The sequence below is a fragment of the Buteo buteo genome, chromosome 13, assembly GCF_964188355.1.
Source record: "Buteo buteo chromosome 13, bButBut1.hap1.1, whole genome shotgun sequence".
Lineage (NCBI taxonomy): Eukaryota > Metazoa > Chordata > Aves > Accipitriformes > Accipitridae > Buteo > Buteo buteo.
This window is the reverse complement of record NC_134183.1, coordinates 29,138,886-29,164,678: the sequence shown is the minus strand read 5'-3', so window position 1 is coordinate 29,164,678 and position 25,793 is coordinate 29,138,886. Positions and strand designations below refer to the sequence as shown.

Here is a 25,793-nt window from a genome sequence, read left to right as displayed (position 1 = left end):
TTGAATCTTTGTCAAGCTGGATTGTTAAACAAATTAAAGAGGAAACTTACGTCTGTCGTCTCGAATTGTATTGTATTTAAGGCCTCAAATAAAATTTCTGGCATGCATTTTTATTTATGTACTATAAAAATTCTATCACAGCTGGAATTTAATGCAGAGCTGCCGTCAACCTGTTTAATGGGAAGGATGTCTTGGCTTCCAAATGCAGTTAGACTTCCCAGTACTCAATTGCTGCAACTGTCGTATGGATGATACGCCTTCAGAAAGAGATGAGGCTTAGCCAAATACATGTGCTTTTTCATTGTTAATTCATGTTTGGGCTTCCTTTGAAAAGAAAGCAACAGCTATGGAGCCACTGCAGTATGATATTTACAGCTAACATAAGGTTGAGTAAGTTGATGAAAGCCTTCAGTCTGTGTGTGTTCAGCCAAGTAGTTGCTGCTAAGCTGGTTCTTGAATTGATTAACAATAGTGAAGATGGTCATCAGCCATCATCATCCTCATCTCCAAACTAAGTTCCCTTGGCTGGGGAAGCCTTGATGAAAGATGAAACAGTCATCATCATCAACATCAGTGAAGGAAGCGTGAAAAAACAAATGATTGAATATATATATCTAGAAATCTCATATTGGAAAATCTGTATTTTAATGTAAAAGTGCTTAATTGTTTTTCCAGAAAACACCTTAGGAAGAAATTTTCACGTATTCTGTAAGCTTAAGTGCGCTCTGTTTTCTGTTCTAGGGTGACACACGGCTCCTTCAGCTCCCCAAACCAAGCATGTTGGATGCGGTTTCACATTATGGTGGCAGTGACTGTGAAGCTAGCCTAGGTCAGATCTCCACATTGCACTTGCTTCCTCCTGTGAACTAGGGTGGGATTTAAAACAGCATTTCAGTAATTTGTTTTCAATATAATTCTGCAAAATTTATATCAGCATATTTAAAAGGGTAGTAAATCACGGATGGTATTGATGGTGAGAGTGACGGTTACATATAAACCCTTTATTCCCTCCCAATTACAGCTGAGTGTCTATACTTAGTGCTGCATACTTATTCTAAAAGAGCTGTTTTTTCCTAATTGTTTTCTTTTATGGACTAACAGACATACCTGAAAAATAGTTTTGAGTTGAAGAATTAGAAATCCTATTGCTTTGTCAGTTTTTTTTAAGTTTTTTTGTTTGTTTGTTTAGGTAGTTTTATCGAGTCACGCAGTTTGTTCTAATGTAATTAATTTAGGCAGAGCATCAGCTAATCAAGGGAAAAATGTAAAAAGCTCGAGAAGAATGAACGGAAAACTCAGAAATTACTTAGCCTACTCCTGATAGGCATGTTTGTTTCATTATAATATAACTTCAGAGATCTTTGTGTAGTCACATTTAATGAAATCACAATCTAGGAAACCATAATATAAAGGACAACACAAACTGATGTGTGCGTAAGTAAGGGCATTAGCTGACACAAGTCCTCTTTGCTTTCAGCACCTGTCCGGTTATAGCATGTCGGTACAAGTAGCATCTTTTGTAACCCATTCTGTAGACTAATAAGTTTAGGTATCAGCAAAAAGCATATGTTCTGTTCCTCTAACTCGCTTATATTTAAAATGCTAAACATTGCAGCACTGAAAATCTTACAGCTTTACACTGACATTTCAGCACTTAATTTACCCATGTCAGGATACAGTGGGAGAACTGTATTTTAGAATATACGAGTTCTCTTGCAATTTTTGGTGAACTGAGGTTTGAAACGAGCCTCAAACTTCACATTTTCAGGTATTACTTTCCTTCTACTAAATACAGACGATGAAATCATAATGATTGACGTACTTCATGGTTCGTGATTTTCTTGTGGAGCAAAAACCAATTCAGCTTACATCATATGTTCTGAAGTATTCCTTTTCTTTGTCCAGTTAAGAGAAAATAAAACCAGTTTCCCTGATCAAAATGCAAATATTGGATCTAGAATTTGGTTTAATGCCAAAAAATCAAAAGAAGCAGGTTAAACTGTTGTTGCTTAGATAAAAATAGAAAGCTACAGTTGGAAGAAGAGAAGTGACTCAGTAAGCAGTATGGTGATGGGAAAATAGGATGTCAGCCAAAACGCAGGAAGCTAGATGGGAACACCCAGATCAGTTTAACAGTCTGCATTTTACACTCTCTGAGAGTTGTAGTTGCTGAGATTACTGGAGGAAATTTATGCTTTAAATGAATTTAACTGAATTTTATTTCTGTGCTTATTAAGCTGTTTGAACCTAAAGAAGTTTTAGTAAAATGTGAATTGTACATTTTTTGTATTGTTTTTCAGCTTGATTTTAAGACCAGTCTCTTTTTGGTAACTTTATTTATGGTAAAGCTGCCTCGAGATTAGCTCTGGATGCTGTGAGAGGCATCCAGCAGAAGTGTACGGTAGATAGGCAGTGATGCACACATACCAGTGGACTTACTGCAGCACTGCAGTCTGGAGTGGAGCTGATGGCACTGATTGGTACTGATTGATTTTTATTGCTCTGGAGCTCCAGAGTAACTTCATCTGCTGCCGTGTAGCTGTGTCTTGATTTTTAAAAATGCCCCCCTTACATATAAGACGGTGTGGTGTGGTGTGTTTTGTTTTGTTTTTCTAATTATAAACTGGCATAACAACACAAAAGCAGGTGAATTTCTTCCTATTCTCCTACACAAAACTAAGTAGATCCAGCATTTTTTTATAGCTTATACTCTATTTTCTTTGGATAGCAGGTATGCATTAATCCTAATGTAAAGTTCCTCTGCTGCCATTTCCTGCCTACAGCTGAACTGCTTTGATAGGCAAGTAGTGGTTCAGTTTGGTACCCAGGAAGAAGTAAGGAGACAAGCAAGAGTAAGATGAGGTACTGTGCTGCTCTCCTCTTGTTTTCATAATGGCTGTCCTGGAGCTCAAAGATCTTGAGCCCTAAGAATCTAAAACAGGAGTCAATGTGGGGAAAAAAATACCTTTATAGGAGTATTCCTAAGTTAAGGTAACCAGTTCATTGCATTTGCTTGAATTTAAGTAAACTTAACTACTAGCATGTTTCTTGAAGCAAGTAGACCATCTCATGACTTTAACTCTTGATAGCTTAAATTATACTTAAACTCTTAATATTGCAAGGCTTTTGAAGTGTGTGACTTCAGATATAATTACGGGTTTGTAATATGCAAACACAACATGACTGCTCATTCAGAAAATCATGAATTTGGGGGGGTTCAAGGGCAACTTTCTTTTGAAGTGAAGCACAACGTGGAATTAGTTAACCAAAGCATCCGTAGGTGTTTCTAATTCCAGAAGAGAAGCTGTTAGTCAAATGTTTACATTGTGTTTCATTTCCTTTACAGTAGTTTCTTGAATCCCTGCCTTACTCTTAAAATATGGAACTACCTTTAACCCACTGCTTGGAGTAGCGAGATAATAAAACTTATTGAGAGTTAACTGGTTTGGGGGAAGGGCCAGAGAGCTTTTGGTGTAATTTTTTAAATGCACAGCGATGCCTTTGCTAGAAGGTGATGGCTTCTGAACGCTGACAGTACAGCTGCTTTTCTCCAATGTATCTGACTCTCCTGCCACGGGACTCTTAGACTGAAGCGTCTCCTTACGGGCTGCCTCTGCTAAAAGTACAAAAAATAAGATCCAAGTACTTAAGCGATACTTTTAGTCTTTCAAAAAAATTGTAGCACACGAAGGAAGCAGAGAGAGGAGGTGGGCAATCATGCCACGGTGCCCTCTGGACGGCTGGGGTAGGGTAGGAGCAGGGCTTGCATCAGCTGGGAATCCGGATAGCCTACACCATGCACTCTGTATTTTGTTTAGTGTTTTGCTTACTGGGTTTCAACTTTCTAAGAATTGAAATAGAAATCTGATTACTTTAAATCGGTGGCCTTCAAAATCCATTATGGATGCCTAAAGATTTTCCAGGGCAAGTCTGGACTGTTATAGAGCGTATTTGAAAGCAATTATTAGTTGTTTCATGAGCTCTAAGAAAGTAGCCCTCCAGATCAGTGGAGGTCAGGACTAATGGATACTTCATGCTGAACAAATTCGTCTTTCCTTGAAGAAAGGCAATTTACCAAAATGAGCTCCCCTCCTGAGAAGAGGAGGACAAGCTTGGTAGATATTTTTGGTGTCCAGGGCAGTATGAAAGGTGCTAGGACAATAAAACAAGCATGGGCTGAGGTGACGGTTGCAGCACTGCCTGGCCATGGTGGCAGGAGGTCGCGGGGCCGGAGGAGCTCTGCTGGAGCCCTTCACTGCCTCCCTGTCCCTGGGCAGGACGGGGCAGTGCCTTGCGCGTGTATCTTCTGGTGGCCCCTGGAGCACAACAGGTTACACGATACCGAATGCCTTCGTTTCCTGTCTAAGCCTAGAAGATAGATTAAATGCTGTTCTTATACCCATGTTTCAGGAAAACATTTTCTGTAATTACTACAGAAAATGCTGCGATGGGACAGGGAAGGGAGTTGGTCCACGCAAGTGTGACCTAGTTGGGAGAGGAGTCAGCTGGGTACAACTGGATTAACTGAAGTTTTGGGAGAGTCCCTGGGTTACAGTTGAGTGGATTTGTGACTCACTAGTACCACATACCTAACTTTGATAGATGTTTGGGATGTGAGCCAGTTTAACTTTTTTGGGGGGGTTGAGTTCTTATTTTTTATTCCGGCGCTCCAGTGATTGTGCACTTGTGCGTAGTGGACGAGGGAGGACAAGCATTTGAAGACTCTCTTTATGACGTCTCTGGTTAAATGGGCTTTTCTGTTTGTCCAGAAGATGTAGAAAATCAGTTTTTGCTGAGGTTGGTATGTGCAGGAGACAAAGGAAAACAAAATGATGTTCCTCTAGGTTTTAGTTCTCCAGTATCGTATGTTTTGGTTTATGTGTAGTAGCTTCAGTCCAAATTCATATTTTTCTTTTTTTCCCTCCTAGAGTAGTCTGTCATCTGCTGCTATCTCTTGTGACCACCTGCTCAATGAACTTTAGTTTCAATGTATTGATTAAAGGGCTGTAGTGCCTTGTTACTTTAATTACTGTGCACTTGTGTCAACTAACTGGGTTTTTTGCTGTTTTAAGGGGAATAAAACCCAGAAACTGCTGGGATGCGTATTTTATGCTATATACTTGCATGTTCCATTGCTAGAGATGAAGAAGAATAATAGTCATATTTGTATAGTCAGATTATAGTACTGAGGTTATTCTATGCACAATGTGTGTCTTAAACAGGGCTGATTCATGCACAAAAGCAAACAGTTACAGCACACACAGTAACACTTTTTTTAACTAAACACTGAGTTTGCTGTTTCTATAAATGTCTTTCCACCCTCATCCTCAATTACATCAACTTGTATCATCTGTGTCTGTTGTATAGGAACAATTACCAGGCTTCTCAATATTTATAGTTTTTTTTTTTTCCTTTGTGAGAACTCTTAAAGTTGCTAGATGATATAGAAATCTAGTGGAGCTAAAAAAAAGTAGATATGCCACATGAACTTTGTAGGAAAACATATTTCTCAATGTACACTGCTGTTCATGCTTTAAAATTTTTTTTTTTTTTAAAGTCCAGACCAAATACGTGGTTTGTTACATTGCTGACATAATCTTAAAGTGTTGGCCCTGTCTTTATAATGGTGTTATGAAAACAGTAGCATTTCCTAGTTCAATACTTGCTGTTTATCATCCTTTAATGAGATGCAGTTTTTATTTTGAAACAACATTGTGTTTTTGTAACTGCAGCCAATACAAGTATGTCTCTTTAGCTAGTTGGGTCTCCTCTTCCATCCTTAAGGTGAGATACTGGTTGCTTCTGAAATAATAGGTCTGATACAGGAACAGCGGCAGTGTTTGCAAAGTGAACTTAAAAGTAAGTTTTATCTGTTTACGTGAAGTAATATTGTGTATGTATTCTGAATCTTGAGTAATGATTATTTCAGATTTAATTACCTTGCTTTATTCAATAGATCTTGCTTATTTACTAAATTCACTGGATCTTGCGTTTGGACGTGCTTAAGCTGTCTACGGCTTGTATGTCAATTTGTGGTACATTTCTGTGAAGACAATGAGCGTTTTAAGTATACAATATATATAAGCTTTGGTATTGGATTTTTTTAATGCAAAAAGGGGGGGGTGGTTTACCTGAATCTAACCAGCTCAGCAGAAGCACTCAGGCCATAGGTTTTATCTGTTAATGTGTGTCAAGTCCAGAAGCTTTTGATCAAATATGGATTCTTTCTAAAAAGAGCCAAATAATAGAAGGTCTACTGCTTCACATGGTAAGCTACTAATGTTAATTAAAGGGCATATCTATTTTACTGTTACTTGCCGTTTAAAATTCTCTGTTGTAAATTGTCAGGTATCACATCTTACTGTGCACGTTTCTGTTACATAAGAAGGTGTTCAAGAATAGGATCTGTCTGCATAAGCATGTGCAGGTCTTGGTCAAGCTCTTTATTTTTTTCTTTAAAACCATAGATGTTTTTACATATTTTAACTAAACAGAATTCCTCTTATACATTTTCTTAGGGATGAATTCCTCTTCTGTTTAGTCTGCCAAGCATGAGGCAATTCTTGTTTAAATTAATATCACTCCTGCTGAACGCTTGCTAGATTTTTGGAACTTCTTGTCAGAGTAGGAAAAATATTCCAGTAGTGATCCTTCCTGCTGTGGCTTTCTTAACATTACCATGACCTTTGGACATAAAAAGATGAGCATGATGCTTGTGCTGGCAGCAAGATAATGCTGCAATTACTTTTTTTGTCAGCTGTAATATCCAAATCCTTTTCAGAGTCTTTCCAAATCCCATTTCCCTATCCCTAAGTATGACTTGCCTATTGTTCACCAGACTTTCAGCTGAAAAAAAAATAATAAAATTGCAGGTGCCTAATTTTGTAGGTGACTCATATCACTACCTAAGTGTCTTGTCCTCTCTGTTATTTACCATTCCTTTAATCTTTCATGCGCCCTTTATTAGTCATTTTCTGCCATCCGTCAGATGGATGACCATTTTAACTCATGCCAGATGATTTAATGTATCGTTCACGTGCCATATGGGGTCCTCCAGGGTAATTCATCCATCCTCCGGCTTTTCTTCTGCCTGAGGGCAGGCAGTGGCCGGACGAATTGTCCTGGCAGCACCCTGTTCTTCCAGGGCCCTCCGTCCCTTCCTGGTCGGGGTGCTGCCCAGGGCAGGGGGCAGGCAGCTGGCACGGGCAGTTGTTTCGGAAGAGCCCCTTCCCCGCTCCCCCCCGGAGGATGGAGCCATGCGACTTGCGCTGGTTGCGGCAGTCCAGCGCCTGGCACCTTTTCCCAGATGTGCACACGCAGATGTGGCATGTACGGCAGGGGTCTGGCGTGCCGCGCCGCTGGCTGCGTGTGCCACGGGCAGATGTGGGTGCGTGGTGGGAAGAGGGTCCTGGCTGTAGCCCGCCCCGCCACCCAAAGCAGCTGTCTGTAAGTGCGACCCTTTAAAAAGGGCGGGGGGGGGAGGTTGGTAAAGAGGAGGACTCCTGTGCAATGAACCAAGTTCTCTGGCAGTGGGCTGACTTCTCTTATTTACCTTAGGTATATCCCTCAAAATAGGCTGTAAGCCCTGGGGTCTGTGGAGTACAAGCCTGGGCTAGATAAATGTGTACATGCAAAAGCTAGTTTTACACGCTTTACAATTTGCGTATGCAGGTAATTGCACATGTAATTGGAACTTTTGTTTCATGCATCCCTTCTTGTATGGATCTCTCAAGTCTGTCTTGCCATGTTTGCCAAATGCTCTGCTATTAGGGAATGAAGACAAAAGAGACGTCTGAATTCTTTTTTTTTTCGAAGTGGAAAGGTATTTTATGCATGGTAATCAAAACATGAATAGAAATTAACTCTGTCCCTGTGGCAATTTTGTTTTGGTGGATGACATAGGACATTTAAGTTAAAATTGTGAAGGCGTCAAGTGCTTTTGTTTCCCTAAAGCATAAAAATAAAGGTAAAGAACTGCTTGGCAGCCTTGCCTCCACCTGCTTTTCTTTGCTGCTCTTAAAATAGACTTTGAACTGAATGTATTTTAGCTGTCTTGGAAAAGAGATTTTTCTGCAGCCTCTTCAGTAACTAAATCATTTTGAAGCTTAAGTGTTTCCAAGCAGAGAGGGGAATGACATGATCTGCTTGTACTTGAATCCGTTTGAATGATGTGTGACATCCTTGTTATGAGGGAGGAGGAGGAGGAGAAGGGTGCTCTACAAAACACCATTAAATCAGGGGACTGGTGCATCCTGCCTCTGTGGGAATCAAGTGTGCCAAGGTAATTCATGAAGAGTAATGCCAGCTGCTGCTTTGTCTACGGAGACTTGTTGAGTTTTAATTCTTTGCACAAGTTTAGACTGACCATGGTACAAAACAATGAATAGTCTGTATGTTCCTTGGGAACCTTTCCTATGTGTTAATCGTAACTAAAAATGGACTTCTCAAGTAAGCCTTGCTCTCAGCAGGAGGGACTCGCAATAAAAATCTTAAAGAACGTTGTGTCCCACTTTTTCTAATAGAAGTAAATCTATTTTTTTCTTATTCAATTTTTAATGTTTTTTATGATGTATTGTGGCTTCTCTTTCTGTCACATGATACTAACAATGCCAAGTCATGCTGCCGTCAGACTTCTCCCACTAGAGCCCAGGAAACTTTTTTTCTGCTGGAAGAGCTGTGATCCAGCTGTGGTTCACAACACAAACAGTTGTTTCTCAGCACTGCTGAAATCTGGTACATTGACTAGTTACTATGTGAAGCTTTCTTTAGGGTATTTCTAATTCTGTTTGCTTGTAGTGATGATGTTACGAGATGAGGAGAGTTGTTTTGTGGTGGTACAGTAACTTGGGCCTTATGGGGAGTGCAGCCAGTCTGATACAAAGATCCATTTCCCATAGCTCTCATTTTAAGTGTAAATTGAAACAAACTGTGGGGTCAGCCAACAGTTGAAAGCTTGTTCTACAGCAGATGTCATTATTTATTTTTTGTCTTTTTTAAATGGCAGATACTTTGGATGAATACTTTGAGTATGAAGCTGAGGAGTTCCTGGTCTCCTTGGCCTTGTTGATCACTGAAGGTCGAACGCCCGAGTATTCGATCAAGGGCAGAACAGAGGGCTTTCATTGCCCACCGGCACAATCAAGTCAGCCAACAACAACTAAGCATGAATGCAGCGAAAAACTGGCTCAGGTATGATGGTACCCATTTAATTTTAAGTGTCGTTGTGTGCATCCTTGCTACCATGATTAAAGTCAGCCAAGGACCCTACAGTAGATTCACAGTTAAGCATGAATAAGAGTTGCTTTCTGTCAGTCCTGCATTTAAATGAGTATGTAATTCAGTATCATACTAATAATAGATCTGTCCTTAAAATGGGAGATCATTAAGCCTTTTATCCTTGAACATGAAATTCCGCACAACTACCTGAATGCAGTAGCTATTTGAATCTTTATTATGCAAATGGCAAGCGCTATACTTAATATTCTTGGTCTGGGTTTTTTTTGGAGAAAATGTAGGCTGACTTGCCTTAACTTTTTGCTTTTCCAGGTACTCTTGAAAAGTTAGTGATCCAAAAAACATGAGCCCATCAAATCTAGCCAGTCTATTTGGGAGTAAGGTTGGAGCATCCCATCTCTCAAGTAAAAGTTCCTGAGTACTGTGTGAATTTAAGTTATTCATGCAGAAGTTAGCCAGCTCGAAGACACAGAACTTATAAAGATACTGCTTGAGTGTGTCTATCCAAGAGGATGAGTTGTGGAGAGAGAAGTACAAGGTAGCAAAGTATAGTGGTTGCAGAAATGTATTTTTATGAGCTCTTTTAATTTTCTACAGAAGTTGCTCAAACGGCAACCATAAAGGATTTGTTAATTATTTTTCATTTAATAGCTCTGGAATCTTATCTCTGATTTGGCAAAACCTAGTTTACAGAATTTGACCCTTACCCTTTTCCAGTACTTTGGAACATGTTTTTAAAGTAGATTTAAATCTGGCTAGTATTTTTATGGCTTGCATATGTTGACATTTTTTCTTTCCCTCAGTGTCGTCAAGCCAGGCGAACCAGATCTGAAGTTATGCTACTGTGGAAGAACAATATTCCAATCATGGTAGAAGTGATGCTACTTCCAGACTGTTGCTATAGTGATGAAGGGCCCACCACCGAGGGGAATGATTTAAATGATCCTGCAATCAAACAAGATGCATTGCTGTTAGAAAGGTGGATTTTGGAGCCAGTTCCTCGACAGTAAGTTGGATATTAGGATTAGATGATAGTTGCAAGAATCTTGTCATACTGAAGTCCTTAAAGTAATCAGTTAGTGGTTTTGAACTGGCCCTTTGCCATGAGGACTAATCTAAGAAAACCACTATTTACCAGTGAAATCTAAGCATCTTTTAATCTTAGTCTTCCTGTACTCATACTTTCTGCAGTGCACATTGTGCAATGCAGAGTATGAAATGCTCCTAGCTGAAAATGGTCATTTTTATGCATTATTTGTTATGTTAAATTGTATAAATAATTATGTGGATAAAAACAAATCAGGCTTTGTAATCTTCAAAATGTTTGAGGAGTTTCATTGTTTTGCTTGATTCAGCTGTGTTTTATTTTCAGAATGAAGAACTGAAAATGTCCTAGTTCTAGTTCTGATAGTTCTCTGCATATTCTTACCAACATCCATGTGTTTCTCTTAATACATTTTAGGAGTGGAGATCGATTTATTGAAGAGAAGACCCTTTTATTGGCTGTTCGCTCTTTTGTTTTCTTCTCTCAGCTAAGTGCGTGGCTGAGTGTTTCACATGGTGCTGTTCCCCGAAACATTCTGTACAGGTATGTCTGGGATGGAAAAAAAACCTCATTTGCTGTTTGCAGGTCGTTGCAACTTGTCTTAAAACCATTCTTCCCCCCTGTTTCCCTGTTAGATTTCAGAAAGTGCCACGTTGTTGGCCCAGTACTTTGGTGGTTGTATAGGATTTGTATACTTTGCAAAGTACAGCAGTTGCTGGTGTCTCTAGTGCTTTTTCTTAGACATTTGTGTTGTGAAGTAGATAATTAAAGACTCTTCATTTAGATATTTCTGTAAATGCCCTTCTGTATTGTTTCAGGGTGAGCGCTGCAGATGTGGACTTGCAATGGACGTTCTCCCAGACACCAACTGAGCATGTCTTTCCTGTTCCTAATGTTTCTCACAATGTGGCCTTGAGAGTCAGTGTCCAGTCTTTGCCGAGACAATCGAACTACCCAGTTTTGACCTGTAGTATTCACACCAACCTTAGCTTTTACGAAAAGCGAATGCAAGAGCGGAAGTTACATCAGCACAGTGATTCCAGTGCAGCACAGCAATGCAGTACCTCCAGTCCACAGCGCTTCTGTGGGAAACAGACGTGGACGATGACACCTGAAGGCCTACTTAATGGAAAAAAGACGCCTGAATTTACTACATCTATCAGAAATTTAAAACTTCATCCATCTACTGGACTTGGATCTGACTTTGGGGCATCGCAGTCTAAAGTTCCGTGCTATCATGCTACAGCAGACAATAAGACACAATCTCATGAAACACCTGTCAGAACTTTTAAATCCTTTTCTCTAGTTGATTCCCGTGTTTTGAATAGTCATTGCTCTCATCAGCCCACAGGAGAAACCAATCCTTTGATAGGCTCTTTACTTCAAGAGCGACAAGAAGTCATCGCAAGGATTGCTCAGCACTTGATTCACTGTGATCCAGCTACTTCACCAGTTGTTGCTGGACGTCCGTTCAACATACATGAGAACAGCTCAGCTACACCGAAAGCTTTTCGGAGTACTTGCGAAGATGAAAACTTGCCAAGGAAAGGCAAGGAAACCTCCCCTGTTTCTATTGCCAACTTAGACAATGCAGTACAAGAAGATGGTGCAGGTAAAACTAGAGCAATACCAGAGATCACACTGCTCGACGCCCGTGTTCCAGTGAACCACTGTGGCCGTCAGTTGGCAGGAGAGAGTAATCCCCTGATCGATTCTCTGCTCCAGGAGCGGCAGGAGGTGATAGCAAGGATTGCCCAACACTTGATTCATTGTGATCCAGCTACTTCTCATGTTACTGGACGTCCATTCAAAATGCATGAGACTAGTCCAGTTACTTCAAAAATTTTCCGAAGTACGTATGAAGATGAAAATTTGCTGAAGAAGGGCAAGGAACCGTCCTCTGTTTCTTTTGCTAAATCCGATTTTTCTTTGTTAGAAGACAGCAGTAAATCAAGGACAAAGACACCTGATACTCCTATCAGTCCTTGCAGGTTTGATGGAGAATTGAAGGCTTCTCTGAAACTCCAAGCAAGAAGAAAATTGGTTTTAGCAAAACCCAGTGAAGCTGTCCGAAATGCATTTCATCAGACTTCAAATAAAACTTCTCATGCATTTACTAACATTCACACATCATCATCAAGTATTAAAGAAAATAAGTGTGAATTGCCAGATAAATTGGAAACAATACATTCTGGTTATGCACAGAAAGACCAGATAACCAATAGAATTAAACAGTATTCAAATTTCAGCAGCATTGATGAACAGATTTGCACAAATAAACTTAAAGAAAGAACAGTTGTTAGTGAGAACAATGGCACGGACAGTTTTAACAATGTACAGATAGATAAATGCAGAATACTTGAAGGTACAAAAAAAGCGACTGTGATGCAGGTATCTGACTCTTTGCACAAAAATGAGCTCAAGTGTTTAGATAAAGACTCAAAAAAACCAAATATTTATGAGCAAAATACTCAGCTTATTAGTATTGAAAATTATTTAAATAAAGACCATGACAGTTTCAAAAACAAAACCAAACAAGATAAAATGAAAAGTGCACATGATGAGAATGAAGACCCAATAGGCCTCGATTTCCAAAGCACTTCTCAGAAGAAACCTACAGAAGACGGTGTAGTTAAGTGTGAGCGGCTGAAGAACCCAGATGTACAGGTAAATACATAGAGAAAAAGACCAATTCCTATAGCTGCTCTTACTCAGATAGCTTGTACCCTATATCTGCTAAGGACCAACATGCAGAGGGATTTAAGTCTGACTTCTTAGGAAGCAGCACGTTGCTATTGTTGTCTTGGTCTGAAGTAACGTTTGGCTGGTAGTGCCTCCTCCATACGTTCTTAATTGTAAGTTTAACATTGAGAAGAACATTTTCTTATTCTGCTCGTGGTGATAGCATTATGTATGACAGTTTCCATAGGCAGTTAGGCTTCCTGTCTTTTTATAAATATACCATCTTTAGTGAGCAATCTGTGTGATTGTAGATGGAGTCAAGGGGAATTTATACTGAATATTTCATAATACCCTAGAGTGATGCAGATCCACCCGGTTCAGAAGTCTTCTCCATTAGCAAAGTATTACCATGATAGGCCATTGAAATATCCCATTGATACCTTGAGTAAATTTGTTTTGCTGACAGAAAGCACCGTCTCTAAAACACACAAATATATGGCGGAAACATAATTTTCGATCCTTGGATGGAACTTCAACCAAAGCTTTTCATCCCAGAACTGGATTGCCTCTGCTTTCAAGTCCTGTAAGTTATTGTTGAAATGATAACTTATCTTTTAAATGAGAAAGGAAGTATTTTGTTCTTTTGATATCGGGGTATGGTAGAAAATTTGACAAGTTACCTAGATGAAGTGCGTGTGTTTACTTTCAATGTCAGAGTGAATGCTCTTGCAAGTGGAAATTTGAGAGTTAACACTCAAATGAAGTTGAACAATAATTCTGGAAAAGAAAATATTAAAGAGGTAGTTGTTGAGATCCTATGAAGATTAACAGAAGGTGACATTAGAAAATTCTATAGCAAAAAAATGCTTTGGTGCTATTTTAGAGCACAAAAGAAAGCATTTTGAAGATTAGTGTTTTAAGTGTAAGCTAACATATTTTGTCATGTAAGAGTTTTTGTGTGAGTTATTAATGCCTGATTGCCTATTATTCCAAAGCTTTTGTTTCTGTGAACAGTTTGTACCGTATATTCATCAGCAATCAGAGATGTCATTGAATGACTAAGTGATAAAGAGCTGCTGTGATAAGACAGAAAGACATTGGGGAAGTGTTACAGTTCTTGGTAGGTTGTTGGGAGTTGTAAACAAAAAGGCAGTCCCAATTAAAACTACTGAAGCAGTAATGTTCTGTAATCAACACATGATACGTTTTATTCTTCAGTGCTTGTAAAGGCTGTCATATTTTCATGAAACTTGGATGGGAATTGTTACAGCCTGTTTATTAGTAATGTTCTGTACCATTCCAAAGAGACATCAGCCTCTTGAATGAGTCTTTAAGTACTTCCTGTTAATCAGAATTTATAGTCTTGTTATTAATAATTTTAGAATTTTCTTCACTAAGTTTAGAATGTGTAGGAATTACTCTCTTCTGCTCTGTTTTTATAATTTTGTAATGTCATGAAAATTCTTGGCAAACGTGCTTACTTGGCAAAATTGTCCTTACTAGAGGTGCCGTTTTCAAATTAACATCATCTTTCCCTCTTGAGGTTCCTCAAAGAAAAACACAGTCTGGGTGCTTTGATCTGGATTCATCACTGTTGCAGTTAAAATGTCTGTCTGCAAGAAGGTATGTTTTATTTACCCCCCAAAATTAAGAATTTTTGGGGAGACGTAATGTATATACGTACCTGTATGCAACAACAAAGCGTGTTAGCAAAGATAAAAAATGGGTGCCTTTCAAAAGAATCCTTACTTTGAAATACGGCTTGGCAGCCGAGTTACCCCAGGGATCTCCGGGTTAGCACAGCTCTAGGACATAACCATGGTACGAGAGCTGCTGCCAGGACGAGCTCTGTCCTGTGTAGGGGTAGGTATGCTGTAAGATACACTTGAATTTTCAAACAGAAAAGATAGTAATTGTTAAGTCTTCTTCAAATCAGTGTTATTTTTGTGTTATGTTTTGGTTTTAGTGTTGAACGGGTTAAACATTCTGCCTTAACTTGTTCAGAGAACTTATCTTTTAAAAGGGATTGACCATGACCTTTTACACATTAATACATGTAACATAAACAGCTTTTAGTATGGTAGTTTGCTGTTAGAAACTTCAGGATATGAGGCAAAAATATCTGCATACAAGAGAAAATAATCTGATAATTTGGTTCCTGCTAACGGAGTTAATGAACAACCTAAATTTTTATTGTCTTTATCCCTTGTAACGTAAACCTTGTGAAGGTATTTTTTCAGTTAACTAGAAAATGTTTTGCTAAAGTATTAACAGGCGATGTTCAACTGTTACTTCTTTAGGACAACATTTTGTAATACAGTAAGTAAATTATTCTTTCTAGAGCTGTTTATACCCAGAAGACAAAAGCAAATGTGTTTATCCTTTATATTTATTCTGTCTTTTTTTTTCAATAGCCCACAACAATGTATAAACAGAGACAGTGATCCAGAGAGCCATGGGAAACCATTTCTAAGTTCTAGTGCCCCACCTGTAACAAGTCTTAGCCTTCTGGGAAACTTTGAGGTATTGCATATTCTCTAGAATTCTTGTGGTATTTTTAGTATTCTTCTGTACTGCTTTTAAAAGCGCATTACTGTGAATAATTCCAGCCTGATTACAATGTAAAAGTTCATAATTAAATTGAACAAACTTTGTTTTCATTTCCAGCTGTAAAGGCACATATTTTATGCCCCAGACATCTTCTCTCTCAGAGATTCAGATACAATGAGTTGCTTATAACCTTTATTTCCCACTATGATCAAGTTGGGAGGTGCTCTGTTGACTTAAATGAGATTTAACAATCTGTAATTGCTCATGTTTATAATGTATATCCCTAGAAAAAGGGATGTACATTTTCACTCTTAAAGTCTACTTAATATGTCACAAAAGCTGTGTTAAATCAGTGTTAAAACAGAACGTATTTGAAGTGTAGCCTCCAGCTTTTCACTTCACGTAGCATATCAGTTATCAACACCTAACAGCTAGTGTGTTAATGGGTTGTATCATACTCCATATTTGTGAGATATAGAATGAATATGTTGAGGAAAGTTACAGATTTTAGATTATTATTTTTTTCAGATAGTATATGTCAAGGAAAATCACGCATAGATCCTGCTGCAATAAAATTCTCTGTGGGCTTTTGCACCAGTTTCAGTAGGATGAAGACTGGATTTGGATGATGCTTTCTCTTAAACCACTATCATCTTGCTAAACATTCTGCTGTTCTTTGTAATTTTTGCCTCAGTGTTGATTTTTGGCAGGTCACCTTATGAAAGACCCAAGTTCTTATATACACTTGTTTCCTTGTTTGCGGCTTAGTTTTGCTATGTTTTATTTGAGGTGTTCCCAACCTAAACTGTATGTGTTTTGTTTTCCAGGAATCTGTCCTGAATTTTCGCTTAGACCCGCTTGGCATTGTGGAGGGTTTCACAGCAGAAGTGGGAGCAAGTGGAGTCTTTTGTCCCACGCACATGACTCTGCCAGTTGAAGTGTCATTCTACAGCGTTTCAGATGATAATGCACCCTCTCCTTACATGGTAAGTGTGTGGCTGGATTTATTTTAAATAAATTCTGATAGGTGGAGGTGAAGAACAAAAGGTTGGTGAGTAGAGGGTTCAGGAAATGGGGATCTGCAGGGACCTGGGTTATTTTCAACTGCTTACGATGGAGTTCTCCTGTCCTTTCTTCCTTTCCCTAACTAGTGCTTTTCCCCCCATTGCTCTGCCCCATTATCCAACTGCTCTCATCTTAGGATATTGAACATATTTGTCTCCCTCCACACTGGACTGATCACCCCCCTCCCCATCTCTTTTTATCCATCTAACTTAAAATAGGGAGTGACGCAATAGCTGGACTTCATGGGATACATTTTGTTGTCCCAACAAGCAGCTGCCCTGGGCAACTAACCGCTCTGCCAGCAAGTGGCTTAGGTGCAGGCCAACGTACAATTGCTGATGGCAACCTTAGACTCAGGAGTTATTCAGCCCTTTCTTTGAAAGCAAATATTGTCTGAGCTAGCATGACACGCGGCGCTCTCTCAAGCTGCGTGGTTTGCTGATGTTCGCACTGACACGGTATTTGTGTTCTCGGTATCTGTCTGCTAATTCTGTTGCATGTTTCTACAATAACAGCATGCGTTTTGGATTCTAAAGTGCTTCCTTGTAAAAAGCAAAAGATGTCTTGTATACTAGCATTGAATCAGACAGCTAGATATGTTCTGAATGCCTGGGTTACAGATCTAATTACCTAGGTGATAGATCTAATTTTTAAAGGTTTTCATTTGTGTTTGTCTAAAATATGGTAAATAGTCTGTTTAAACATGTGAGTAAAGCATTGAACATCTGATTATCCCAATATTTAGATTTTAAATTCGTAGCACTTACCGTATTTCTGACCTTCTGTTTTTAAAAGTATTCAGAAAACGAAATGGTTTTGCAGGTTAAGTTTGAATAATAGAGTTTAAACTTGTGTATGTCTTCTCCTAACCACTGCAAAGAAGTATCTATTGTTTTGCTTTCATCTTTCTAGATTATTTCACATGATTTTCCAGGAGGTGAAGGGATTCCGATGTTCCTCAAATGGTTAAAGTAGCATTGCTTATTTTCCTAGCTGGGTTTCATTGTTTCAGGCTTTTCCACGTGCTCTAAACATGCTATTATGGCTGAGTCTCCCAGGATTAATGCAACATTTCTGTAGTGCCTCCCTCATCAGAAACATTGTTTCTGTTTGTATAGCTAGTTTCTCTGCTCTGAGGTCTTTTTGTTGTTGTTGTTTGGTTGTTTGTTTGGCTGTTTGGTGGTTGTTTTTTTTTTTTTTTTTGTGAAGCCCAGTGCAGTGCGCTGCAGGTCAATGGAACGCGTGCCCTGGGGCAGTACCCTGAGGGTGGCCTCAGTGGCCTTACGGTGCCCTGTGGGACACTGGGCTGCTCTGTAGATCACAGCTGGTAAAAAGCAGATGTCGTGGTTGCTAAAGTTTGGATTAGAATGGAAGATTTAAGTGCATCTGCTGCCTCTGAAAAGCAGAAATTAGTTCTGTGAGATTCGGAGTATTATTGGTGCGATTGTAGGTGATACGAAAATGGAAGGGAGGAGACAAATCTTCCATATTAACTTACAAGCCATTTTGAAAAGAAAGCTCTCTTTCACCATAGCTCCCTGACTGCTAGTTTGAAGATGTGGAAACTACTTGGATCTTGTTTCAAGAGGAGAGCGAACCCCTTATTGCACAGCTTTTAATGATCTGCCAAAGTATCTGTAAGGCCCCTACTGTTGATTTTTAACTGCATTTTAAATGCGTTGCCTGCTCTGTTTTTAGTTTTTATACGTTACTGATTGTTTTTCAAATAAATACAATTACATGAATAGAACATTTTGATTTGTTTATATCTCTCCCTGTGAACTAAATGTGTGTTGTCTTTTTCTAGGGTGTAATTACTTTAGAGTCCCTTGGTAAAAGGGGTTATCGGGTACCGCCTTCAGGAACAATACAAGTGGTACGTACTCGGCAGATACGGGTGCCTTGAAACCGCTAAAACCAAGAAAGTCACACAGAGGAGATGAGGTTATTGGAGATGAGCATGAAGCTAGTGGTGGAAATGTGCATCTCTGTAGGTACTCTAGTTCAAAGTAGAAATCTGTGTGTAATTTGTTGGACAAAAAAGACTCCCAGCCTTTGAACCCATCTGTGCTGCGAAGAGACTTAAAATCAGTTACTGAAGATTCAGAATAGTTGGGGACATGGTGGCTTTGAAGAAGTAACAGAGAAGTAATTAGGCTACAGTCCAAATTCTGAAATCGTTCTAAAGGCATTAAGATTAAATACTCAGTTGTTTCTAAATTTTGTAAAATTTTAACACCACCTATTTTTTGTAATAAAATCAGAAAGTAAATCACAGTCATTGCTTAGAACCAATGATCTGCCTCTTTCTTTTAAGAACCCAGTCCAGGGTAACACATTGGCAATTTCAGGTTTAAAAGCGAAGCCCACCACTGTGCTTCCTGTGAGCATATTGTATCTAGAAAACAGCTTAGAAAAAAAGCTGACAGGAAAAATATGCAAAAATAGAGATGCAGATTATCAAAGTAACAGTAGTCATATAGTAGTGTTTCATTCAGATTAGGTTGTGTTTAGTATTATATTTAAAAATGGGAATTGCTAGTAGCTGAAGTGTTGAAAAACAGAAAAACTGCACAATGTTTTTTACATAAAATGTTCTCGTGCCATACAGAAACAAGTGCATAGAGGATGGTGACTATTTTGACAGGTGGAGGTTTTTTGGTTTTGTTTGTTTGTTTTTAAATTTGTCATCTTTAAAGAATATTGTATTGAACTGTTTGTCTTTTCAGACCTTATTTAACCCTAACAAAACTGTGGTGAAGATGTTTGTGGTGATCTATGACTTGAGAGAAATGCCAGCTAATCATCAAACATTCCTACGGCAAAGAACTTTTTCTGTTCCTGTGAGACGAGAAATCAAGAGAACTCTCAATAAAGAAAATAGTCAACAGACTGAAGAAAGGCTACTACGCTACCTCATACATCTGAGGTAAGCTCCTCAAAGTTAAAAAAAAAACCAAAAACCCCCAACACAGCAAAACAAACAAAAAAACCCAACCCAAAACCAACCAAACAAAACCACAAAAACCAAGTACCTGCCAAAATTTATCTCATGATTTCTTTCCCAGCCAGCATTGCACTATGCAGACTTATTTTTAAAAAAGAATGCTTTTAACTTGGTCTTTAAGCTAGACAGTAGAGGAAGAAGAGCTAATACATAATTTGGATTCTGCTTGGGAGAAATAAAGTTAAAATATAAAGCTCTTTCTTGGCATTCAAGTATTTTGTATAGCCTTGTAAAGCTTAATTCTTTTCTTAGCAAGAGAGATTTAGTTCTGGCTGGGTCAGTGTACTTTTTCTGAGGTTACAGGAAATGGTGAGTGTGGATGTTACACGGGCAAAAGCCAAAACTAAGGATCCATGTGTCCTACACATGTGCCTCTTCACCAGAATAGCTTATAATGGGAAAAGCATTCTGAGTTACTCCTAAAAATACAGTCTTTAGTGCTAAAAACGTAAATACCTTTTTCATGGCACAGTACCACTGATAATGCCTTTCACTTTAAGAAATATTCACACAATCTTCCTTAAATGATTTACAAAGCACTGCCTGAAACCAGATATTGTGCTGCTGCTCTCGGGATATTCTGGAGACTGCAGTTCAAAACAGAGGAGGAATGATAGATATACTCTGTCCTGCAGTTTGCAGACTTTTGCCTGCATTATTGTAGTAAATAAACCACGTACGTCCAGATCCAGTGCTTTCATTGCAGCGCTTGGAAACCCAACAGCAGCTGACATTCTGAAGTGAGCAAGGAGAACAAAATCAAATCTCTTAACAGTTTTCCGTTTAACTTCTTGTAGAATTCCTTCTGGTACATATTTTCCCTATTTAGCGGCATTGATTTCTACCCAGCAGACTTTTGAAACACAACTTTGTCTAGGGCAGCGATTCCAGGTTAAGCTTTCCCGTTAAATGAAAGTTGACAGTCATAAAAAAATGTGTGTTCGTTTACTGGAGTGTGAAAACAGCATCACGATGAGGCTGTTGAATTGTGTTTTCATTCTGAATTTTAGCCTAGATTGAAATTCGTCCTTTCACGCCATACTAACTTGCCATGTCTAACTTAACTGCCTTCCAAAAATTTTCTTCTGGGGTAAATTCTGAAAAAGAGTGTGTAGCGCAAATAAAAAGCTCTATTCACTTGTCATGTTGATATGATGCAGAGGAGCTGGGGATAGGTGTCAGCTGCAGAGGTGGGCAAAAATGTGTGGCCAGCTGGGTCTGGTGTACAGGCATGAAGAGTAGTAGACTTGTGTCCCCTTTCAGTTTCTGCTTTAATGTAGTTTGTAAATTTGTTGTAGACAGACCCAATAATTACTTACATGTGAAGGCAAGCCTGCTTTCTTCTCTGTCGTCTTTTATAGCTAGAAGTCTTCTTTCATGAGCTTCCTATTTCTGATACCTGCTGAGAGACAGAAATGTAGCAGTTCTGATGCTACGAGTTTGAAATACCTGTACAATTTAGCTCAGCTTTCAGACCTCTGGTAGGGATCAGCTCATGGATTTATAATGTGCAATTGGAAATGCATCCATTTCTGGCTGGAAAAACAAACTGATAATTATGATGCTCAGCTGCTTACTTTGGAAAGTGAATAGCTGCAGAGTTGCCAGAAGTTTTTTGCTTCAGACATTAACCCAAACAGCAGGTCCTTTCTCATAATGGAAGAACCGCAAAAGTCCTTGAAATATTACAGTAGTTTACGTTGATCTGTTTTGTGGTTTATTATACAGAGTACTTCAGATTTTACAAAAGACTTGTCAATCTCGTAGCCTTCTTTACTAAAGATGGATTTTAATTAGGAGAGCTTAAAAGTCTTGGTAATATGTTAATTCATATGTAAGTTGGTTTTAAAATTTCATTTTTAAATGCAGCAATGTTTCCTCAAACCCATTTTACTGAAAACTTATATACAAACCTAAAAAATTTAAACTATTAAGATTTTTTTTGTTGTTGTTACTCAAGTTGGCTTAGAACAGCCTTTCAGTTTTAATTGCAGTAGTTGTTGAAAACAGGCATCTTAAGCTTACATGTTGAACTTTTGCTCAAAAAACCCAAATGAAGTCACCACCAGTAAGATGTATTGTGGTCGCATCTGCTTGCAAGGCCTTAATCACAGTTGTCAGCACTCACATCATGACAGCTTCTTTTCAAGTGGTAATTCAGCAAAAATGCTTGCATAGGTCTGGAACTTAACATTGGCGGCTAGATTTTCTACAACACTCTTTTAAAGTGTCAGATTTGTTGTGTATGCAGCTTCTGCATGCAGTTTTTATGTTTGAGATACTGTTCAATATGCCATTAGACTGTATTTGTACCCACAGCTACAGTATTGAGATAGAAAACGTAGCTTGCACGGACAGCAGAGCTTTATTCACTACAAGAAAATCAGGAGTTGCACAGGCAGTTTAAGTAATTTCTTGAAGATGCTTTGGGGATAAATTTTTTGTTACATGTGAAGCAATGATTTTTGCATTGTAATTAATCTACATGAGCAAAAAAGCTGTGAGTCCAGCTCTGTTCACGCCTCGTTTCTGCCTAGTGTTGTGAGGGTGATGACCATCGATGGTTTCTAGGTCACATTCTGGCACCCCTGTAAAAGGCAATTAAACAGTTAACCTGCCCACAGCTCAGCATTTTTCAAGTTTTTAAAGCTTGGTCAACAGCTTTAGTTACTGACATATTGCCTCTTTTAATTGCATGGAGCACAACTGTTGTTGCTTAACAGCTAAACAGGGGTTGTTACTGAAGGCTAGGTGGAGGGTAAGTTTGAAACTGGTTGTTAAAGTAGTGATTCCTTAAGGTGTTGAGACACCTTTTTTTTTTTTTTTTTCCCCTAATGTGGCATGTGATACATTTATTGGTGGAAGCTGAAGATACCTGCTATTACTGATTTACTAGGTGCTTTTTGATCTTTCTGATCTCTCAGCATTTTTCCTGATCTAGAAATTTGTATCCTTGTCCTAATGATTTTACTTACAGATTTTATAGCTTGTGTTGTGTAGTCTTTTCTACTTGCAAAACATGATATAGGGGTTTTGTGCTTGTATTTTTAATTTCTTCAGTAATGTTTATCACTTTCTTTCCTCTGCCAGACTTTCTAGCTTATCTGATATTTGTGTGTTTAAGGCTTCCTGTATTTGTCTATTGTTACTGTTCTTAGGACACCATCTGTCAGAGACCTCTGTTGTGTTTTTCTTGATTCCTTTACACAAAACTACTGGAGCTGCCACAGCTCTGGAGTCAGTCCCATGCTGGCCGCTTCCATCACCACCCCACAAAAGTGTATGTAATGGTTGTCTCTTGATTATTCCAATGCATTTGCATGTATGAAAAGCAACATTTCTAAATTCCGATTACTACAATAAACATTTCTCAAAGAAAAAATTAGGTGATGGAAGCTGAGATGAGAAGAATCTCCTGAATGCTGTTGCTGTATCCCACTCATCCTCCTTCAATCTTTGTTAAATATGCTCACAAAAGCCATGTTACAGGGAAGCATTATTTACTGAGCAAAGGGAGTCTTGCAGGATTCTCACTAATAGAAAATAGTAAGCTTGAGAAGTTTAAAAATAGACCTTGCTAATTATTTTCTGATAGATCCATGTGTAAAATGGGAATTGAGCTCTACTTCATGATGGTGCTTTGATAACTAGATCTATCTATTCTATATGAATTAACTTAAATCATACTTTTGCTGCAAAAGATCTTTCAATAAAATTTTTCATTTTAAAATGTCTTATAAGCTACCTGCTGAATTAACTGTTTGTGGTGTTCAGTTTGTCTGTCACCTCTTTCACTCTTCCTTCTTGTGCTCTCCTCCAGAGTCTTCTCTTAAGATAGAATCTTCTCCCCTTTGCCTACCCAGTAAAGGGCTTTCACACTGACAGCACTGAGCAAATAAATAGTGATGGATGGAAGCTCTGTGGGAGCCAGTAGGAGCATTCTGCTGGACCCTGCCACATTTAATGCCCTTGACAGCTGTATCTAGGAGAGGAGAATTTTCCTTTGTCTGGCTGTGGGGATGACTACAAGCTATTCTGCATCACCTGTCTGAATGAAATGGTGGCACAGAATCCCTTTCTACAACCTGCCTGCCCCAGATGATGAAACTGTGGTGGATCTTCTGTTGTCTTTCTCTCACCTCTCAGAATTTCAGTCTGACTATGGCTAGGTTTATTCTAGAGATACTACTTTCACTTCAGGGGGTTCAGTGCGAATGCTTATTAAAAATCTCTGCAAATTGTAATACATGTGATAATAACAGTGTGCACTGCTCTCAGCATTTGTAATGGTGTCATTCTGTCATTACAATAGCAATAGCTTTCTGTTTCTATTTCTGTTACAGTAGCAATAGCTTTTCTCCCTTACCATGGCGTAGCGATAGTGACGTTAAGTTCAATTGCCATAAAGAAATGCTCCTTAGGCTCTCCTGCCTTTACTGGTCGAGGGAAGGAAATTAAGAAGCTCTGCCAGATGAAGACTATAGAATACAGTTCTCTGAAATGCAGATCTCGTCTCTCAATATATAGTTGTTAAATCTCAGAGGAAGTGGAACTGGCACATTGCTGGCAGGTTTGGAGGACCTGAATTAGGCTGTTCAGCTGCAGCATAAAAGATAAATGGGCACAGGAATTGGCTGCTGTTTACTTTGGTGATTGGGCCAGTGAACTATAGTCTCTTTGAAGTAGCTCTGTATTCTGTGCAAAAAACTTCTGTCTGCCTGCAGAGATCCCCATGCCTACTGCTTCTCGAGTTGGACTTAAATTTGGTGTGTGGTATAAAGCAGTAATAAACTTCTTGCTGGTATGTTCATAAAGAGAGCAATGAAATCTGTATGATAGCTAGCACTGAAATATGTATTTGATACCTGTATATGCCTTTGTTGATATTTGAACCTTCCCTTTTCTGTGTGCTTAGGCCACCCTTTGGGCATTTTCAGGAGTGCTCACTGAAGAGCACTTTTTGCCTTTCTAGATTGCTGAGAACTTTAATCTCCGACGTGCATAATTGCAGTGCGAACTTCAAATATTTCGTGCCACTTTCAAAGCTGTGCACTACCTTGGCAATTAGGAACAGAAGCTTTAAATGCTGAAGGAAACAAAGTAGATTGAAATTGTTAGGTTATTCTTTCTCCTTTCATTTTAACTGACTAATTTTCTATGTTCAAATGTTTTTAGGCCTTAATCTCTTAAAGGAGCACATTTAATTCAATAATATTTAAAGATCGATCTTTTGTTTTAGATAATACAGATACTTGTATCTTTTCAGGTTCCAGAGTTCTAAATCTGGAAAGATCTACCTCCACAGAGATGTAAGGCTCCTATTCTCTCGGAAATCCATGGAAGTTGATAGCGGCGCTGCATATGAACTGAAATCTTACACTGAATCTCCAACAAATCCTCAGTTTTCACCAAGATGCTAGCAAACAATGGCAAACTAAAGTATTCGTTTTACTGTTGATTACTCCTTACAAACAAAGATTGGTAGAGATGACAGTATGAAGTTAAGTCTGTAAAGGAATGAAAATAGCGCTCGAGAGAGAAGGTTCTTATGTGATCCTGGACCAGTTTTTAAAAGGTTTCTGGAATGAGCTTTGTGTATTCCAAGTAGACTGGAAACATACTTAAATCTAATCTTTTTGTACTGTTTAAAACCACTTCATTGGATGTGTTGCAATAGCAAATTCCCAAGTTAGTTTAGTGTTTACACTTTTTATTTTATTTTTCAGTTATTTAATATTTAATGTTTCATTTAATACTCAAGTGATGTTTGTCTTTAGTGTTCTAATGTAGCATAAATCCTATGTAAAATCATACTATGTATTTTTGGCATTAATATTGAAATCTGAAATATATACAGATGTCTTTAATCTGTGTGATGTTTTAAGTGATATTCATTTAAGTTATTGAAAATGGGGACAACAGGTGAATTTCCGTAACATTTCATACTATGCAAGCATTTAGCTTTCTTCTTTTTTCTCTTTAATGGTACCCTTTTCCTTTTTTTTCTCACATACAGATTTAGTAACACTTGCAACCATAGTGCAGATTGTTCATTTACTTACGCATTCAGATCATTGGTTTGGTTCATATTTTGCTCCCTCAATTTCTTGCTTTCTTTAAAGGCCACTTTAATTTTGCTTTCTGTTACTAGTTTTTCTCACGTAAAATTCACGCCCTCCCCCATTTGATTTCTCAGATTGTGTTAAAGGA

At 38.6% G+C, this 25,793-nt stretch overlaps 1 protein-coding gene across 6 annotated transcripts in view; it reads left to right on the top strand.

Moving 5' to 3' along the window:
- ATOSA (atos homolog A) overlaps positions 1-25,450 on the top strand; it is a 48,556-nt gene extending 23,106 nt beyond the window's left edge. For 4 of the 6 annotated variants that reach the window (XM_075045298.1, XM_075045299.1, XM_075045296.1 and 1 more), the window contains 11 exons: positions 9,005-9,189; positions 10,038-10,240; positions 10,697-10,822; positions 11,098-12,946; positions 13,428-13,544; positions 14,505-14,584; positions 15,376-15,484; positions 16,339-16,497; positions 18,384-18,452; positions 19,306-19,505; positions 24,850-25,450. In XM_075045298.1, the coding sequence (XP_074901399.1) occupies positions 9,005-9,189; positions 10,038-10,240; positions 10,697-10,822; positions 11,098-12,946; positions 13,428-13,544; positions 14,505-14,584; positions 15,376-15,484; positions 16,339-16,497; positions 18,384-18,452; positions 19,306-19,505; positions 24,850-25,003 (3,251 nt within the window). In that variant the 3' untranslated portion in view covers positions 25,004-25,450. Of the gene's footprint in view, positions 1-741; positions 830-9,004; positions 9,190-10,037; positions 10,241-10,696; positions 10,823-11,097; positions 12,947-13,427; positions 13,545-14,504; positions 14,585-15,375; positions 15,485-16,338; positions 16,498-18,383; positions 18,453-19,305; positions 19,506-24,849 lie in introns of all 6 variants that reach the window. The other 2 variants (XM_075045297.1, XM_075045295.1) reach the window with 1 other exon arrangement.
- Positions 25,451-25,793: the final 343 nt, after the last annotated feature.